Source organism: Mya arenaria, chromosome 7, assembly GCF_026914265.1.
Source record: "Mya arenaria isolate MELC-2E11 chromosome 7, ASM2691426v1".
In the NCBI taxonomy this organism is placed as follows: domain Eukaryota; kingdom Metazoa; phylum Mollusca; class Bivalvia; order Myida; family Myidae; genus Mya; species Mya arenaria.
Genome location: NC_069128.1, coordinates 46,664,717 through 46,679,607, shown reverse-complemented (window position 1 = coordinate 46,679,607; position 14,891 = coordinate 46,664,717). Strand labels below are relative to the sequence as shown.

The following is a 14,891-nucleotide window of genomic DNA, read 5'->3' as shown; positions in this document are numbered from 1 at the left end:
TATATAGGATATAGCTTATGATCTACAAAATTCGGATAAAGATAATGATGTCAATAGTTATTCAGGATGTTGTAATCTATAACATTGCTTATGTTTAGACATTTCGATGGATTGATTCTTAATTAGTATAAGCGTTATACTACTATACTATCACTGTGTCCATTGGGAATTAAAGGCGTTTTGTGTACTTGATCTCATATTTTCTACGCATAACTAAATACAAATGCTCCTTACTCCAGGAGGAAGTTGCCGCAATCAACCTGGCCAAGTACCGCAAGGTTGCTGACGAGCTCGATAACGCCGAAGATCGCGCGAGTTTCGCCGAGAACTCCCTGCAGAAGTCGCGCCTAGCAACCCGCAGCCAGTCAACGTCCCGCGTTACAGGTAGCACCGTTGTCAGGACACGCAAGGTCGTCGTCAAGGAGGTGTAAACTTCCGCTAATGGTGACACACCGTTTACGATTATGGTAGGTTGGTTCGAAATCATTCACTCCCCTTAACATCTTTATTCCACAGCCGACATAAAACACAGTTTTTTTTTCGATTGGCATACACACTCGTAATAGCGGATGGCCTGGACTTGTATTCAATATTGGTCTTAAATGGGTTTAAGAAAGATGTAGCTAATCGGATAACTTGTTATTGATAACTGACCTATAGAGGATATGACGTCAATGATGTTTGACCATAAGAGAGACCAAAGTTACATATATTGAATACTGACCAACAATAAACGAAAGTATTCACAAGAACGTAATCTTTTTCCAGGAAACAACAAATGACGAGATCCGCATTTCCTCTCCATTTGGCTCAACCTTAGATAGCAACATCTTACCAACCACTGAGGGCGATGGAAAACAAAGTACAGAGAAACAACTCAATTACCATAGACATCGAAACAAACAACAATACCAAACAAATTGTGCCCTTTCGACATTTATGACGTTGTTGAAAAATAAATGAAAAACACTGAACCTGTGTTTACTAAGAAAGTGAATTAAGCTTTGAAATGTGCCGAAATAAGCTTTCGTTCATAACATGAGACATTACATATTTTATCTGTGCCAAGATAGTTGAACACGAAACGAAAGTGATGTTCTGTTATTTCTAAGATTAATCACTAAACGTTGAATTTTTAAGATTAAGAATGTCAAAGTTTTACTTACTTTATTTTCGGATCTCTGTACTGGCTTAATAGTTAATATTCCCCGGTATTTTCTGATAAGCCATGTGTATGAACCCTCAGTGGGAGATTATTTATTAATTATGTATTTATTTATTTATTTATTTGTTAACATACAGTTAGGTCCATGTCCAATGTGAACAATCATTTGATATTAAATCCATTAGTATCATTGAATGTAAAACATTTGTGAACTCAAACCTACTGTTTGTATCGTTAAAATTTATCCTAATAAAAGCAAACGATTAAATATACCCGAGTTAATTATGTTTTATTCCGCATTATAAGTGTTGAATTGAAAGTATTCTGAAAAATGTGTATACAAATATGTGTTCAGCGAAGTACATGTGATACATTCCGTTGAACTGTCGAAAAAAAAACGATTTTGGTTATAACAAATAACAGTGGCGATTTGATTGAAATTGTTCACTGATAATAATGAGCTGACTTCAAACTTACATGCAATTTCATTTAAGGCATGCATTGCAGAAATGTAGTACCTGAACTAATTTAAAACATTATATTTACCCGATCGTTTTAATTCCGCAAATAAGTACAATAAAGACCGGACTCGTGTCAAGTAAAATTTATCCTAATAAAAGCAAACGATCAAGTACACAGGTGTTTTGTTTTTATGCCGAGTATGACCTTTTGAATTATCAGTAATACAACGAAAATAACAGGGACAAGTGAAGAAGTCTAAAATAAACAAGGTAAACCCAGTTGGGTAAATGTAAAATTGTAAAAACGGCAAATCTGTGAGAGTGCAGCTTAAAAAAATTATGTACAAATATACAAAATAAGAATGATACTGTACTTGTCCCGAGACTATCCGAACACTCCTCGTTCACCGATTTCTAAAGCTCCACGACCCCCACTGCCATATATTAGAGGACCAATTATATTCTAAAACAAGATTATAAAAAAGTAACGTTTCTTGTAAGCAAAATAAAATTGGTTGAAAGTAATTACTATGTATTCCGATAATTTGACAAAGTGACCTTATCCGGTGTAAGGGCCAAACACAAGTCGCTGAAAATGTAAACAAAAGCTGTAGATGGAGAAAAACCAGTTCTTTTAGCGAGTATTTTTTAAATCACAAATCATTCAATTTCAAACCCTATAAATTTCGAAAGAAAACAATGTTCTAATATGCTATAATCATGCTTTGATCCACTGAATAAAAACATGTAGCCCTGCAAAGTCACTTCCGAATTGGTTTAATTTGTATTTTAAGTCATATAAATACACAATAGAAAACGTTATACGTTTGCTTAAAGAAAGAGGCACGCCTTAAAGGCGGTTATCCGAAAAGGTCATTAATTCTAACCAGTTTACTAAACAATAGGAAAATCCTTGACCTTTAAAACAAATTACCAATGAACTTTTACCACAACGTTGGTATTAATCGGTGGTTAAGAAACTCGTTATAGAAATGATATCGTTATCTTACTTCCATGCTAAGTCGTATAAAAACAAGAGCGCTAACTTTGTCCAACTTTTCGATAAATACATACAAAAACACATACATGTATTGGCATGATTAAAGCAAACAATGGCCAAAAAAAGATGGAAAGTTTCATTTCATATAAACCTCATTACATTTTTGTCTCAAAATCTTAAGATCTGAAATTAAGGTTAAAAAACGTCGTTGGGGCATTCAATACAAACGCAGTTTGCAAGAACATATAACTCGTCATATAGTGAAAATGCATACAAACTTGACTCATGCTATAGTACGCTTATCATTTAAGTGTGCACAAGTCTATTGTTACCTCGCCCCCCCCCCCCCCCCCCCCGCCCACCCGAGGTCCGGAGGTATATCGGGGACAGAGGGGGAAATGGGCCATGTTTCGACCCTTCCAGGTGCAGAGGTGGTCCCGCAGTGCCGAGTGAATGCGGTGGTTTTGTTTTCGCGCCGAAAATAGCGGGGAATGGGCTGTGACTTTGTGCCGGGAAATATCCGTTCTTTTAACGGAATTTGTCCGCGTTTGAGCCAAGCTTTAACCGGAGTTTAACGAGTTCTCGCGAGATATATAAACAAGATGGCGCCCTATTACTGAATATGGTTGCATCATCCTGCGTAACGTCATTCTAGAAATATACTCAACGAACTAACGTAAATGAATTTATATGTTCAATCGTTTTAATAACGTTTAAAAGTGTAATTAAAAAGTGAGATGATGAAAATGATGTCGCCTTCTGTTAACACATTCAATATAAACAGTATAAAGTTAATGAAATTTTGTTAATTTTAAATTATGACGTTGTTTTTATTACGTTATAATTCGATATATGTTTGTTATATGATGTGAGCGTCAAAAAGATACCTTTACCGAACGTATTTTAAACTGTTTCAAAGAAATCAAGATGAAATATTATGTTTTCATCTTATTCTTTAGCTGGAATTTTACTTCTGTTTTTTTTTAAACGAGGGTTATTGAAAACGTTATGTTGTAAAGTATCTTAAAAATATACAATCTGCAAACAATACACGAAGTTGCTTAGTGTAAATCCCATGATATATAACCCCTTTATACAAAAGCATCTTTGTTATCGTACTAATCATTGGGTCGATTGTTCAGAACATTGTTAAGGTTAGAAACGTTTTCTACGTAAGCGTTAGGAACTTAAAATCTTAACTGCTCATTGATAAACTTGTCATCTGCAGAACTTCTCACACACTTGAGACAACTGGTATAGCTGTGCTTGTTTTATTTATATATGGCCAAATACTGACATAGTTAACGTTTAAAGGTTTACAAGGATACTTTTAACAACGTTGTAAAATTTAACACGCCTTACACGTTAAAGCTGCACTTTTACAGATTGGACGTTTTGACAACTTTTTAAAATTATTTTTTTGTCTTGAAACGAGCAAATGTATGCGAAAACGCAAAGACACCAGTGATATAAGACTGCTGACAAAACATCAGATCGCAGATTTTCATATTTAAGTTTAAAAATTGATGTTTTATGCATTTTTTTGATACTGTTAGTAACGCTGTTAACCATAAAAAATAATTTTCGAACGGAAATATGATCTGCCATCTGATCTTTTTTCAGCAGTCTTAAATCACTTGTTTGCAGATATTTACGCAAAATTTGGCTTATTCCAAGACCAAAAAAATTAAAAAAAGTTGTTAAAACGGTAAATCTGTGAGAGTGCAGCTTTAAAGGTAGATCAAACCAAGTTATATTATTTTATAATAATCCGGCCCGTAAACATTTGTTTGAGGCGTAGACAAAAGTAACAGAAGCTAGCAGGTAGACACAATGTGCAAGCACTATTACATTTTTTTGGTCTAGAATGACTAGACCATCTTATTAACATCCATCTATACCCAACGTTCGAGTTCATGATATCATATGAAATACAATTTTTTTTAAGCAATATCTCAAACCATCTTTTTTTTTAAAGTTTGCCCTTTTTTGTTCAATAAAATCGCTTTACTGCGATTGAAATTTGAAAATTAATTCTCATAAAACGCTTTGACGCTATGATATGGAGAACATAATTCATTTTTCTTATCACGTATGCGGTCTACATGACGCAGAAGTGTCAACGCCCTACACCAAAGGACGGACGGCATCGCGTAGGTAACAAAATAGGTCAAACTGTAGATTTGTTATTATTCATGTTTTGAATTTAATGACACATATCACTGCGCTCGCTACGCGCGCTTGTGATATATTCTTTAAAATTCAAAATATGAACGATAACTTATACGTTATGTTTCCTTCACAGCAGCGATATGATTTAGAAATAAAACTTGGTGATAGTGTTGATGTGCAATCAAGTTTGATTATGTGGTAAATCATCATAATAATCATAAGTTATTGTGTAGTTATGCCCGTTTGACATTTAATCAAATATGTACGTTTATTTCTTTTACAAATAATAGTTATATAATGTTTTATTTAAGCATTATTTATTTAAAAAAATTTTTTGCATAATTCTTAGTCACGTTCGATCGTTGGTTATAGCTTCAAAAGCTCTAGGTCTCTGACCTTTTCACATCTAAACATAGCGTGTGCAGACAATTACTTACGTATTTTTTTCAATTTTGATGAATCTTGGTGACTGAGTTGATGTGCATGATGTTGGGGTCAAGAGTGATTGTAGGGTAAATTACCCAACTTACTCCAGAGTTATGTCCCTGATACGTAAAAATAGTAAGTTTATTTATTTTACAGACAATAGCTCGAGCACTTTTTTTCTAATCATGATGAAACTTTGTAACGAAGCTTGTCAGTTTGTGGGCATAATGTCTCGGTGACGTTCGTTAATTATTGCCTCAGTTACTCCAAAGTTTAGACTCTTTTACATTAAAACGTAGAAGATTTATATCTTGTCCATACAATTACTTTATATGTATTTTTATTCTTGATAAGCTTGTTGATAGTGTAGATTGGCATAACGTCTTGTTTAAGTTCGATCATGGAGTATATCATCACATTTACGTCAGAGTTATGCCCCTTTTATATCCACATGCACCTTGTTTACATAGTGCAAAACGGTAATCATACCAAGTTTTCATTTAACTACAAAACTTTGCACATTTCATATTAAAGTTGTTATTACGATTTAGTATTAACTATGATGCGTGTCCCAAACAAACAACACATCCAATTACACAGACTATCTTTTAGTGCTTGACTATTTGGTTATATCTTGGGTAGTCTGCCGAACTTCAGTGCAATAGCAGTTTGTGCGTAAGTCTGAAGTATGGGAGTCTGAATGACTCTTAATTATAAAAAAAAAAATTAGCTGATACTTATCAATATCCTTTTATTTTTTGCGGGATTCCGTAACGAACAATTGCGGGTTATAAAATGGCGGGTGGGCCGGGAAGGCAGATAGGCAGGTTTATGTCGTTAACAATTTAACAATTCTGCGTTAAAGTTTTTACTCCATGTCATAAATTCAATCATTATTTATCCAATTGTTACGAAGCTTAGTCAGAAAACGTGTCTGTATGTTGTGTTGAACATTTATAAATACAGATTACCTCAGGTCAAAAACTAGGTCACTAGATGAAATCTTAGAAGAAGAAAGAATCCGTCATAAGATCAACAGTTCAATCCCATTATTAATGTTACTTAGTCAGATTTTTTTTATGCATGTGGTCTTGAACCAATATGAATATTGGTCACCTCAGATAAAACACTAGGTCACTAGGTCAAATCTTGGGAGTGACGTCATACATTCATTAGTTTTGATCCGAGTTTTATTCAACATCGTCAGAATACTTGCCAACATGTTGTCTTGAATATATATGAATATGGTAACATCAAGTCAAAAACTAGTTCACTAGGTCAAATCTAAGAGAATATTGTTTTCAGGGAAAACCAGCGTACAAAGATTCTTCATCTGATGTCAATACAAGGAGAAGCCCATTCGTCAACTATTCAAGTGCCTCTGTTTAGAGGCAAATGGATAGTGCCCAAAATACTTTGAACGAGATACATACAAATGTACAAACAACACACACTGACCAAAAATGCGTCAAAACAGCTATATGAATAAATGATGGGGTTGACGCATAGGAGCTGTCAGTGACCTTGAATCAGTTCACTGGGTGTTTTACTTGTGTATACGCCAATAGCCTCACACGTGTCTCTACATTAATACGAATACTACCCTCTTAATGCCTAGTGCCAGGCGAGGAAGCAACTAGTACCTAATATTGTTATGTATTTTGACGCGATCGGGATTTGAGTCTGGGTCCACATTCTCAACTCTGTCTTCATATTTGACCTTTAGCCATGAGAACCGAAACAAGAAACCTAGCATAGATGTTTTCATGATATTTGATCTTCTGACATAAAGGTTGGGGGATCTTCTGAATATTTTGTTACGCAAGCTACACAGCCAAGTGAGGCAGTACTCGGAAACCACAGTTTTTGTACGCAAACAAATCTTTATCGTTACGCAAGTTTCCTTAATTATATCGCCTGTAACTCATTATACGCATTGAGAATCTTATTTTACATCAAAAGTGTACCATTTCAGATTGAGATAAGGTATCATAGCTGTTCCTGAAGTACTTTACTTATGTGTGCTCAAATAGTTTTGCATCAATAGAGAACAGAACCACTTGATATTCAATACAGAGAATTCTGTTCACGTCTTCAAGTAAAACAAAACTGGCGGCGTTATTCCCTATATAGATAAGTTTTCTTTGATGTGTTCAGATCTGGCCCTAATATCACAAAAATACTCAAGTCAAATCTCAATCTCAATCGCAACTCAATTTACCACATAAAAGCAAAGTATAATTCAAAATCTTGCACGTTTTAATACTTTTGAACACATATGTTTCTTATAGAATGTGTTGATAAAAGGATTTTGTCAATATTTCAAAAACAAACTAATTCTAGCGTAAAACATATACTTGAGAAGTTGTTAAAAACAAGTTTAAAAAGTTGTACTCAAAAATTTTTTTTGGCAATAAATTATTTCCCCTCCCTGGATTCTTGATCAAAGGCGTTGATCAACATATTCTATGTTAAAATGCTCTTTTAAATAAAGTAAGAACGTATATGATTTTAATAACTTTTGATGCTATGTGGTAAAATGAAATGGGACTGAGATTAAGATTTGCGTGATATTAGGGCCAGGTGTCACTTGCACTTGCTTGTTTATATCATGTGTTCCTATCATTGTAATCATATAAACATATATATACAACGTATATATATATTAACGAGTTCGATGATGGCATTCACTAGATATTGCGAACATTTTCTTTTTCTTTTTTAAATCGTGTCGCTAAACGATTGTTGAAGTCTTATATCAGATACTATATTATTATAGGTTTACAGCGTATTTCTCTAGCTCTAGGCTGGTATTCAATATTGGTCTTAACAGGATCTAAGAACGATGTAGCTAATCGGAATACTTGTTATTAATATGTATATGTATATTGAATACCACCGCTGGTGTCACTTACAATAACGCGTGCTTAAATCATAGTCCTAGGAACACTGTAAGTTTATTAACATTGAAACAGCAGCTTGTGTATCATAACCAGTACGATGATGATATTTACTAGATATCGCGGAGTCTATATTTAACTATTTTCAAATCATGCCCCAAGGGTCGGAATTTGTCCGAACCAGTGGTCTATTTTGATAGTCTTATATCAGATAACATATTATTGTCTGAAACCAGGGGCAGTGTGTGTTCAGCTAAATATATATTTTAACATGTTTATTCAAAAATCTTTTTAATGTCCCGATACATATTTTTTTTAGTTCAATGCTCACATATACATCAATCATCTGACGTTATCCATAATATATATGACATGGACTACTGCCCGAGTTTATGTATAAAGCAACTTAAATTCTAAACAAAGGCCTTATTTATTTTATATATCTTAGATTTTTATCATTTCTCACTTAACATTCGCATTGTGAAAAATGTATTCTTTACACTATTTACAGATTCCTTAACGTTGCAAAAATTTGCTGCTGTTCACTTTTTTGATATACAGTAGAAAACAAAAACACCGAAGACGGAAGTATCATGCAAGGTGTTTTTGACAATGTTGCTTGCTTAAATCATAACTGCAGCTACAACAATGTTTTAAATACTTCTCGAACGAAGCAAGGGCATGCTTGAAAATGAATACTTCGGAAAATTGGAAAACCTCTCAACCAGTTTAAGCGCCCTTAACGAACACTTGTGTTTAGTTACAACAAAACAAATTAAAAAACATGACACTTATAAAAAATAAGACGAAATGTAAATTAAACCCTTACGTATAAACCCATGCACAACAAACATGAGAGTTTAGGGGATCTTATAGTGTTAAGACTTGACTTGTCAGCAAACATTTTTCCCCGTCTGTTTCTTTTTCTTAAGGGTTTCCGCCAATAGAGCATATTTTTTTTTGAGTTTAGCATAGAAGCAATAAGCTTTTGAACTGCACATCTGGTTTTGTAATTAAACTCAAATTCCAGGCTCGTTTAAAAAAATGGATTTGATTAAATTTGGTTAAATTTGTAGATTACATTTTTCATTCGCTTGAAAAACTGAAATGGAAGATTGTTTGCACTCTACTATGAAAAAACGTAATATTGTAACAAAGACCCGAAAACTAGTTCGGTGTAACGGTAGGTGTAACTGGGGGTGTAACTGGGGGTGTAAGTGAGGGTGTCACTGTGAGTGTAAGTGAGGGTGTCACTGAGGGTGTAACTGAGGGTGTAACGGTGGGTGTCACTGTGAGTGTAACTGAGGGTGTCACTGTGAGTGTAAGTGAGGGTGTAACTGAGGGTGTAACGGTGGGTGTCACTGTGAGTGTAACTGAGGGTGTAACTGAGGGTATAACTGAGGGTGTAACTGAGGGTGTAAATGAGGGTGTAACGGTGAGTGTAACTGAGGGTGTAACGGTGGGTGTAACGGTGAGTGTAACTGAGGGTGTAAATGAGGGTGTCACTGTGGGTGTAACGGTTAGTGTAACTGAGGGTGTAACTATGAGTGTAACTGAGGGTGTAACGGTGGGTGTAACGGTGAGTGTAACGGAGAGTGTAACGGTGGGTGTAACTGAGGGTGTAACTGAGGGTGTAACTGTGGGTGTAACTGAGGGTGTAACGGTGAGTGAAACGGTGGTTGTAACTGTGAGTGTAACGGTGAGTGTAACTGAGGGTGTAACGGTCAGTGTAACTGAGGGTGTAACTGTGGGTGTAACGGTGAGTGTAACTGAGGGTGTAACTGAGGGTGTAACTGAGGGTGTTACTGAGGAAGTAACTGAGGGTGTAACGGTGGATGTCACTGTGAGTGTAACTGAGGGTGTAACAGAGGGTGTAACGGTGGGTGTCACTGTGAGTGTAACTGAGGGTGTAACTGAGGGTGTAACTGTGAGTGTAACTGAGGGTGTAACTGAGGGTGTAACGGTGGGTGTAACTGAGGGTGTAACGGTAGGTGTAACTGTGAGTGTAACTGAGGGTGTAAATGAGGGTGTAACGGTGAGTGTAACTGAGGGTGTAACGGTGGGTGTAACGGTGAGTGTAACTGAGGGTGTAACAGTGAGTGTAACTGAGGGTGTAACGGTGGGTGTAACGATGAGTGTAACGGTGGGTGTAACGGTGAGTGTAACTAAGGGTGTAACGGTGGTTGTAACTGTTAGGGTAACGGTGAGTGTAACTGTGGGTGTAACTGAGGGTGTAACGGTGAGTGAAACGGTGGTTGTAACTGTGAGTGTAACGGTAAGTGTAACTGAGGGTGTAACTGTGGGTGTAACGGTGAGTGTAACTGAGGGTGTAACTGAGGGTGTAACTGAGGGTGTAACTGAGGAAGTAACTGAGGGTGTAACGGTGGATGTCACTGTGAGTGTAACTGAGGGTGTAATGGTGGGTGTCACTGTGAGTGTAACTGAGGGTGTAACTGAGGGTGTAACTGTGAGTGTAACTGAGGGTGTAACAGTGAGTGTAACTGAGGGTGTAACGGTGGGTGTAACGGTGAGTGTAACGGTGGGTGTAACGGTGAGTGTAACTAAGGGTGTAACGGTGAGTGTAACTGAGGGTGTAACGGTGGATGTCACTGTGAGTGTAACTGAGGGTGTAACGGTGGGTGTCACTGTGAGTGTAACTGAGGGTGTAACTGAGGGTGTAACTGTGAGTGTAACTGAGTGTGTAACAGTGAGTGTAACTGAGGGTGTAACGGTGGGTGTAACGGTGAGTGTAACGGTGGGTGTAACGGTGAGTGTAACTAAGGGTGTAACGGTGAGTGTAACTGAGGGTGTAACGGTGGGTGTAACGGTGAGTGTAACTGAGGTTGTAACGGTGAATGTAACTGAGGGTGTAACGGTGAGTGTAACTGAGGGTGTAACGGTGAGTGTAACTGAGGGTGTAACGGTGAGTGTAACTGAGGGTGTAACGGTGGGTGTCACTGAGGGTGTAACTGAGGGTGTAACTGAGGGTGTAACTGAGGGTGTAACTGAGGGTGTAACTGAGGGTGTAACGGTGGGTGTCACTGTGAGTGTAACTGAGGGTGTAACAGAGGGTGTAACGGTGGGTGTCACTGTGAGTGTAACTGAGGGTGTAACTGAGGGTGTAACGGTGAGTGTAACTGAGGGTGTAACGGTGGGTGTAACGGTGAGTGTAACGGTGAGTGTAACTGAGGGTGTAACGGCGAGTGTAACTGAGGGTGTAACGATGAGTGTAACTGAGGCTGTAACGATGAGTGTAACTGAGAGTGTAACGGTGAGTGTAACTGAGGGTGTAACGGTGGGTGAAACTGTGAGTGTAACGGTGGGTGTAACTGAGGGTGTAACGGTGAGTTTAACTGTGGGTGTAACTGAGGGTGTTATTGAGGGTGTAACAGTGGGTGTAACTGTGGGTGGATGTAACTGTGGGTGGGTGTAACTGTGGGTGTAACGGTGGGTGTAACTGAGGGTGTAACTGTTGGTGTAATTTTGGGTGGGTGTAACTGAGGGTGTAACGGTGGGTGTCACTGTGGATGTAACTGTGGCCGGGTGTAACTGTGGGTGTAACCGTGGGTGGGTGTAACTGTGGGTGTAACCGTGGGTGTAACGGTGAGTGTGACGATGAGTGTGACGGTGAGTATAACAGTGATTGTAAACGGTGAGTGTGACGGTGAGTGTGACGGTGAGTGTGACGATGAGGGTGACGGTGAGTGTAACGGTGAGGGTAACAATGAGTTTGACGGTGAGTGTAACGGTGAGTGTAACGGTGAGTGTAACGGTGAGTGTGACAATGAGTGTGACGGTGAGTGTGACGGTGAGTGTGACGGTGAGTGTAACAATGAGTGTAACGGTGAGTCTGACGGTGAGTGTGACGGTGGGTGTAACGGTGAGTGTAACGGTGAGTGTAACGGTGAGTGTAACAATGAGTGTGACGGTGAGTTTATTGGTTAGTGTGACAGTGAGTGTAACAATGAGTGTGACGGTGAGTGTGACGGTGAGTGTGACGGTGAGTGTATTGGTCAGTGTGACAGTGAGTGTAACGGTGAGTGTAACAATGGGTGTGACGGTGAGTCTGACGGTGAGTTTAACGGTGAGTGTTACATTGAGTGAAACGGTGAGTATGACGATGAGTGTAACGGTCAACCCACACAGTAAAACTAAGCCAGTTCAGACATTACTGTTATTTCTTTATTCACATCATGGTTAATTTACGGAAACCCAAAAACAAGGATAAGATATAGTCAGATTCTCAAAAATTTAACTATTAAATAGAAATACACCAACGGGATAATTTAGTCCTCTGATTTTATTTTGTACATGCAAGACTATTGTAAATACTTAGGACACCATTGTTACTTGTATATCTTCGTTTCAAATGACAATCCTTATGTTCGCTAATGATGTTTTAATTTCAGTCTTAACTGAAGTACATCTCCATCGACAAATAAATGCAATTAAACATTATATGATAACACACGGATGAAATTTTATACCAATGGGACAGAAATAGGATATTTTGTAATTGTCCCTACAACACAGTTTTACGGTGACAATCCATCTAAAGTTGCCTGCTTTTATAAGTTCATGGACTGGTTTGTTACGGTGCATTGCTTATAAGATTTACAAAAGTTAGCTATGCAAGCTTTCAACTCGTTGTAAACGTGGATTTGGGGAACTTAATTAATACGGAGATTAAAGTATTACAATTTTGCCTTATCCAAATTGAATACATAAAAATGAGTCTAGGGGTTAAGCAATCAAATAATAATGATAACATTCATAACGGTGGGTGTAACGGTGAGGGTATTGATGAGGCAAACGGTTAGGGCCCTAAATACACTAAAAGAGAGACGCAAGCGTACAAAAACCGTAGACAGACCACACTCGCATCAAACTAGTTATATCAACATGTGACTCGGTTACTGCCTTGGAATATTCTAGCCTTTTATTTGTTCTGGGTTTTAAATACATGTTCTTGAACATGTATTATTAGTAACAATATTAAAAGGGGGTATGGAAATTTACACCCTCTGTGGTTTCATACCATGCGAGAGCAAAGCTTTTACCGAGTACCCCACTTATTAGTAATACATACCTGCTAGATTTACATATACTACAGTATTTGTTCTCTTCTACAAACATGCACCTTGTGACATATATGACAGTGTCCAGGCGATTTCTACATCCAAAAGTGTTTTTATTTTACTTCTATATGAATCACTTACACTGTGACGGGTATATTGTATGTCCCAAGGGTCGGAATTTGTCCGAACCAGTGGTCTATTTTGATAGTCTTATATCAGATAACATATTATTGTCTGAAACCAGGGGCAGTGTGTGTTCAGCTAAATATATATTTTAACATGTTTATTCAAAAATCTTTTTAATGACCCGATACATATTTTTTTTAGTTCAATGCTCACATATACATCAATCATCTGACGTTATCCATAATATATATGACATGGACTACTGCCCGAGTTTATGTATAAAGCAACTTAAATTCTAAACAAAGGCCTTATTTATTTTATATATCTTAGATTTTTATCATTTCTCACTTAACATTCGCATTGTGAAAAATGTATTCTTTACACTATTTACAGATTCCTTAACGTTGCAAAAATTTGCTGCTGTTCACTTTTTTGATATACAGTAGAAAACAAAAACACCGAAGACGGAAGTATCATGCAAGGTGTTTTTGACAATGTTGCTTGCTTAAATCATAACTGCAGCTACAACAATGTTTTAAATACTTCTCGAACGAAGCAAGGGCATGCTTGAAAATGAATACTTCGGAAAATTGGAAAACCTCTCAACCAGTTTAAGCGCCCTTAACGAACACTTGTGTTTAGTTACAACAAAACAAATTAAAAAACATGACACTTATAAAAAATAAGACGAAATGTAAATTAAACCCTTACGTTTAAACCCATGCACAACAAACATGAGAGTTTAGGGGATCTTATAGTGTTAAGACTTGACTTGTCAGCAAACATTTTTCCCCGTCTGTTTCTTTTTCTTAAGGGTTTCCGCCAATAGAGCATATTTTTTTTGAGTTTAGCATAGAAGCAATAAGCTTTTGAACTGCACATCTGGTTTTGTAATTAAACTCAAATTCCAGGCTCGTTTAAAAAAATGGATTTGATTAAATTTGGTTAAATTTGTAGATTACATTTTTCATTCGCTTGAAAAACTGAAATGGAAGATTGTTTGCACTCTACTATGAAAAAACGTAATATTGTAACAAAGACCCGAAAACTAGTTCGGTGTAACGGTAGGTGTAACTGGGGGTGTAACTGGGGGTGTAAGTGAGGGTGTCACTGTGAGTGTAAGTGAGGGTGTCACTGAGGGTGTAACTGAGGGTGTAACGGTGGGTGTCACTGTGAGTGTAACTGAGGGTGTCACTGTGAGTGTAAGTGAGGGTGTAACTGAGGGTGTAACGGTGGGTGTCACTGTGAGTGTAACTGAGGGTGTAACTGAGGGTATAACTGAGGGTGTAACTGAGGGTGTAAATGAGGGTGTAACGGTGAGTGTAACTGAGGGTGTAACGGTGGGTGTAACGGTGAGTGTAACTGAGGGTGTAAATGAGGGTGTCACTGTGGGTGTAACGGTTAGTGTAACTGAGGGTGTAACTATGAGTGTAACTGAGGGTGTAACGGTGGGTGTAACGGTGAGTGTAACGGAGAGTGTAACGGTGGGTGTAACTAAGGGTGTAACTGAGGGTGTAACTGTGGGTGTAACTGAGGGTGTAACGGTGAGTGAAACGGTGGTTG

The 14,891-nt window shown here is 37.5% G+C and overlaps 1 protein-coding gene across 1 annotated transcript in view; it reads left to right on the top strand.

Annotated features, from left to right (window-relative positions):
* The window catches only part of LOC128241189 (myosin heavy chain, striated muscle-like), a 28,246-nt gene extending 16,018 nt beyond the window's left edge, over positions 1-12,228 (top strand). The window contains exons 29-35 of the mRNA XM_052958149.1: positions 240-425; positions 769-862; positions 9,312-9,559; positions 9,683-10,159; positions 10,295-10,651; positions 11,039-11,251; positions 12,070-12,228. Coding sequence (XP_052814109.1) covers positions 240-425; positions 769-862; positions 9,312-9,559; positions 9,683-10,159; positions 10,295-10,651; positions 11,039-11,251; positions 12,070-12,228 — 1,734 coding nt within the window. The remainder of the gene's footprint in view (positions 1-239; positions 426-768; positions 863-9,311; positions 9,560-9,682; positions 10,160-10,294; positions 10,652-11,038; positions 11,252-12,069) is intronic.
* Positions 12,229-14,891: the final 2,663 nt, after the last annotated feature.